Source organism: Lactuca sativa, chromosome 8, assembly GCF_002870075.4.
Source record: "Lactuca sativa cultivar Salinas chromosome 8, Lsat_Salinas_v11, whole genome shotgun sequence".
Lineage (NCBI taxonomy): Eukaryota > Viridiplantae > Streptophyta > Magnoliopsida > Asterales > Asteraceae > Lactuca > Lactuca sativa.
In genome coordinates, this window is record NC_056630.2 from 70,809,515 (window position 1) to 70,815,363 (window position 5,849).

Below are 5,849 nucleotides of genomic sequence, written 5' to 3' on the forward strand. Positions count from 1 at the left end.
AAGAATAACCCCTCAACTCTATTTTTTCAACTTGTACCCTAGCTTGGAACATTTTAAGCTTCCTAACTTGTAAATTTTATCCCAAACATAAAAACTTATTCAAAGATGGTACATCCCCCTCAACCTCCACTCCAAAACCAAGGGAAATGTAAAAGATATAAAAAGCACTATTGACACAAAAAAGAAAAATCATAAAATGAAAATCAGTACTCAGAAGTAGCACAGTATACATTTTGGTTGTATAAAGTGAAAAATTCAACTTGTACAGAGGCAATACAAAAAAAGCCTTGGCTTTATTCTAGCTTGGAAAGAAATCATAAAATTTGTGTCTTACCCTCCATACAATTGGGGACTTTAGCAAAGCATATGATATGATGCCTCATTGTAAAAATAAATGACCACAACCACAACCACAACCACAAATAAATCAAAAGTGTGTGTCTAATAACGGAGCATGTAAGTACGACGACGGAACCAATTGTAATCTGGCAGTAGCTTCACTGGCCCTGATGCTGCAATCGCTATGTCCTGTAATTATTAATTAATTGGAGGGTCAAATTCGAACAACAGTGAAACAACAGGGGCTAAGTTTGAAATTTTGATTAATTACCTGGTCGAATATGAATCTGTTAGCTACACGTTTGATTGTGGCAGCATCAACTGCATCGATTCTTGCAAATAACTCAGCAAATGGGATTCTACGTCCATAAGTAATCAACTGCAAAAATTATATTTCAAATCATTAAAAACTAATACAATAACAATAATATATACATTTTATAAAAAAATTATATATATAATATCTAGTGCACCTGTCGTCCAATGTCCTCAGCAATAGGACTGCTTCCATCAATGTGAAGAAGCAATGAAGATTTAAGCTGTGCAAATAGTTACAAAATCGTTATTTAATAAAGCTCCAAAATTTTATATAAAATGAAATAATGATTAAACTCAGACTACTCAAATTACCTGATTTTGAGCACGAATAACATCATCGTCTGTGACTCGGTAACAAAGTTTGCTAATTTCTTGCATTATTGCAAAAGCTAAGTCATCCAAGCAATCAGGCTACAAAGAAAAACACATATTTCACAATCTTTAACTCAAAAAGATAAAAAAAAAAAATTGTTCTTTTTTTTTCATATAAAAAAGATTCACCTTAGCAACAGCATAGACACCAAATAGCCCAGTGTCTTTATAGTTTGTGTTAAAGGCCATCATGCTCTCTGCAAGTTCACTAATCCCCACCAGCTGAGCAAGCTGTGAGCTGTAAACAATTAAAGATTTTAATACGAAAATAATAAAAACAAATTTACAAGTTTAAAAAAAAAATTAAGAAAAGTTTGAAGATTGAAGAAAGATGAAACCAACCCCATATGTTTCCCAGCTCCTGCAGATTTGTTCCATGATCCAAGCATAGCTTGTATCACCATCAAAGCAATAGAATCAGGATCTGTCCACGATGCTCCATTAAAGGCAACAGCAAATTGAGCAAGAGGCATATCATCATCCCTCATACGAACCTGATTAGTTCAGAGTTTAAATAACATAAACACTTTAATTCATTAATCTAGGAAAAGAATTATTCGTTCAAATATCATGATTTCAAGACCCCAAAACAGTAACACAAACCTCTGATCCAGTGAAAATTGCAGGCTCCTTTGCTACCAATTGTGTTGTGGTCATGGGATTGGCTGATAGTTTTGTGAACATGCTCTTCACCTGGTCTACAAGCTCCTCATGCTTAACAGCCCCAGAAGCTGAAATTACCTGTGACAGATAACATTTTTACAGCATACTATATTAATAACTTCACAACCCAACTATACTAAAAATGGTTTGTAGAAAGATTAAAGTTTGAGTTGGATACCATTCTGTGAGCTGCATAGTGGGTTGAAATGTAATCTTGGATATCTTTCTTTGTTATCTTCTGGATGTTTTCAGCAGGTCCAAGAATGGTCCTTCCGAGGGGAGTGTATTGGAAAGCAGTAGCATGCAAATGATCAAAGATTACTTCTTCTGTCTGTGCTCCCACCTGAAATAACATATACATTCAGTAAAACAGCTTCTACATGATTATCCTAAAGCTGTAGTTGGAACTTAGTGCTGATTCTAATCCTTAGCCTACAAACCAAAATGAATCAAGGCAAAAAAGAGTGCAAACACACAAACCTCTTCCATCTCACGTAGAATAACACCACGCTCACGATTGATCAATCTTTCATCAAAAGTCGAGTTCTGCAATATATCTGATAGAATATCAAGCGCCTTAGGCACGTCTCCGCCCATGACTTTGGCGTAATAAGTTGTTTGTTCCCTCGAGGTATACGCATTCAAATGGCCTCCCATATTCTCAATTTCCTCCTCCAAATCCCTAACCGATCTTTTCGATGTCCCTTTAAATATCATATGCTCCAGGAAATGAGCAACACCATTGTTCTCTTCCGTCTCAAACCGTGACCCTGCATCGATCCATACGCCAACGGTAGCCGTCTGGGAGGCGAGATTAGACTCGGTGGCAACACGGAGACCGTTAGGAAGAGTGGTGACTCGAGTCTCGGGGTAGGTGAGGATAGATGTGTGATCGGTTAGGGTAGGGTAAGGCGAGTTGTGTTTGAGGAACCTAGGGTCGGGGTTTTCGAGTCGCTTGAGCTTCGATTTGACTTCTTCGGCAACACGATCGTAGATCATTTGATGAGGATGTGGTGGAGCTGGTGTGGGCGTGTCGGAGACGCTGGAGACGGCGGTGGCGGTCGAAGCGGATCTGGAGATGGTGGTGGTGGCTGCTAAAGCTCGGTGAGAGCGGCGAGATAGCTTGAGGAGGTGGCGCATCGCCATGGCTGGTGGATGTGCGTTGATGCGATTCCAATCTGAAGTGAGATTGGGAGGTTATTAGGGTAAAGGGGAAGGGTGGGCGTGCGATGGAGACGAAGGTTATGTAATAAGTGAATAAAGAGGAGCTAAAAACGACCCTATTTCTCCATTTTATGCTCTTTGAGAATTTATTTATTTTTTTGCCTTCTGCAAAAACAACGGCAAAAATATAAACCAATTTTTTTTTTAAAGTGAAACCTGTATATTATACGAGTTAATTAAAACATAATGTTAAATAGGAACGATTAAATGAGAAGTTTATTTGAATTTGAAATATGAAATAAGTGAAAATTATGAACAAAACATGCAAAAAATAAATTAATTAAAATTATGCGTTTAATTGTTAGGCCTATGTACTAAACGAGTTATTAAAATAAAATGTTAAATACAAAGGTTTAAAATGTAAATTTATTTGAAATTGATTGAAATTTAAATTTTAAATTTTAAATTTTAAATTAATAGTTATTATAGTAGGTTTAATTTATAGAAACTAAATTAATGATATAGTGGAAATGAATAATGAAGTAATTGACAAGTAGAAAATAAATATATTTCAAAATTATGACAAAATGACATGTAGTCAATTAAATGAGAGAATGACAAGTGGCAATAACATTTTCATTTATTAGGGTAAGAAGATTCATGTTTTTTTATTACTTTATTATTAGTTATTAATTAATTATTATCGATAAATATTTATAAATATCAATTACAGTGACATTTGAATAATATGTACTTATGTGGTTCGTTAACTTTTTTTTACAAAAAGCTTGTCGAATGAAATTTTTATTTTTTTAAAGGACAAAACTTAACCATTTTGAAACATAATTATTCTATTAAGTCATTTTCTTTATATATAACTATTAATCTTTTTTTTTTACATATGATCATTAATTTTTTTTTCCCGTATGACCATTAGATTTAAAGGTCATATATGTAATAAAAGAAAAACACAAATGATTAAATGTGTACAAGAAATAATTTAAATATCATATGTATATAATTTAGACTATCTTCATTCATCAGTTATGATAGAGATGTTCTATTTTTTCTTCTGATGAGTCGCATAAATGACGGTGGTATTAGTAATGGTAACTCTTCTTTATTACTATGAAAGTCTCTATAACATCACCTACTCAAATCTATTTATCGAGCAAATCGTTGAGGCTCAATTGATTAATCATGCGTAAGCATTAAAGCAAACAATCTCTCTCTCTCTCTCTCTCTCTCTCTCTCTCTCTCTCTCTCTCTCTCTCTCTCTCTCCTAATTGTTCTTTTCCAAGTCCATTGCCAATATTTATTCATCTTTAATTGTTCTTCTTTTTTGTGTCATTTACACTTGGTTGCCTCAAGTGTATACGAATCCGCAAATCTCTTGCTTAATGGGTCGATGTTAGCTTATACATATGTTGGGTTTTTATACATCAATACATATTATATTAATGCAATGGAATAAACAGATCAATACATATCCGTACATGCATCCTATGATATAAGGTTTTACAAGTTATAGGAACCTACTTTTGAATTTAACTAAAGAGAAGGATAAAAACACTTACATCGTGATCTTTTGATTGAGACCATATGGTTGACAACTCTTGCAAACGATGAAGGTCCTAAAGGAGAATCCCTCTAATGTTGTCAGACCAAGACTCCAATAAGCAAAACAAGGAAAACCCTAATAAGGGATAAGTCGAAAAATTATATAACCCTATAGAGGGGTTATAATTTTCGAACTTATGGAGAAGTAAGAAATAGGGAGAAATAATTGTGAGGCTTAAAAGGGATCCCTAGGTTTATATACATCGACTTGAATCCCTAAGTTGATCAGATTCATAAGGATCATCCTTATATGTATCAAAACTTGTCATATACTATGATAAGGCTCCTATAGATCATCAACATCCTCTTCCAAGAGGCTAGTATAATATTACAAGCAATCTCTATGAATTATTTAATATCCAAGCCTTTTAATTAATTTATACAATTTAATTAATTACCAAAATAATTTCTAATTAATTTATTAATTCATAATATATTAAAAACCTGTTTTTCTTCATTTCCTTAATGCTAATTGTGTCATGAAGTCAACCCAAAAGGACCTTGTTATTATTTACGTGACGTTCCTGGAAACAAGTCTACTCGAAACTCTACTTGTCTTTTAGGGAGTAGTCCAGGAAGATCTTCGGGAAACAGAAAGTCACACACCACCGGTATTCTCTGCATCTCCTTTTTCTCCTTTGCATTGATTCCAAATGTCAGATATGATGTACATCCTTTGGCCAAACATTTCCTGATTTTCATCATGGAGATGGTCCGAGAATTCACTCGACGTTTTTCCCCATACACCATAAATGGTTCTCTTCTAGGTGAGTTTACTCTCACAATTTTCTTTCTACATAGCATCTCAGCATCATTCGTACTAAGCCAATATATTATTAATACTATGTAGAAACCGTTTAACTTAATGGGCAATAATTCCTCATGGAACTTATTCCTATTCAAGTCAATAACGATGTTCTTCATGCAATCGCCAACATGTACAAACTTGCCACTAGCAACCTCGACTATTAAGGCGTTGTCTATTCTATCTACAAGTAATGTTAGTCTTTTACCAAATTTATGAAAAATATAGGAGTAGTTAGCTCCAAAATCAAACAAAATATTGGCAGGAAAACCATTTACTATGAATGTACCTAAAGCAACATCAGTTTCATCCCTTGTTGCTTCCAGGGTTATCTGGAATGCTTTCGCCTTTGGCTTTGGCGGCACATTCAACTTTGTGGCTTCCTTTTTATTTGGGCAATCCTTCGAAATATGTCCACCACCTCCATATTTGTAACATTTCTTGTCATTAAACATATAATATTTGGAATAATGACTAGTCATTCCACATTTGTAGCAGGTTACTTCCCCATCGCATCTTCCCAGGTGCTTATTCTTACACTTCTCACACCACTTGACTTTAATGTAAC

At 34.4% G+C, this 5,849-nt stretch overlaps 1 protein-coding gene across 1 annotated transcript; it reads right to left on the reverse strand.

The window, feature by feature from the left end:
- Window positions 1-217: 217 nt before the first annotated feature.
- LOC111902649 (probable mitochondrial-processing peptidase subunit beta, mitochondrial) lies at window positions 218-2,962 on the reverse strand. The gene is made up of 9 exons (XM_023898463.3): window positions 2,173-2,962; window positions 1,871-2,035; window positions 1,633-1,770; window positions 1,372-1,523; window positions 1,159-1,267; window positions 970-1,068; window positions 813-878; window positions 611-718; window positions 218-528 (listed from the first exon to the last, which is right to left on the reverse strand). Exons 1-9 carry the CDS (start codon window positions 2,836-2,838, stop codon window positions 442-444), a joined length of 1,590 nt encoding a protein of 529 aa, XP_023754231.1. The 5' UTR covers window positions 2,839-2,962; the 3' UTR covers window positions 218-441.
- Window positions 2,963-5,849: the final 2,887 nt, after the last annotated feature.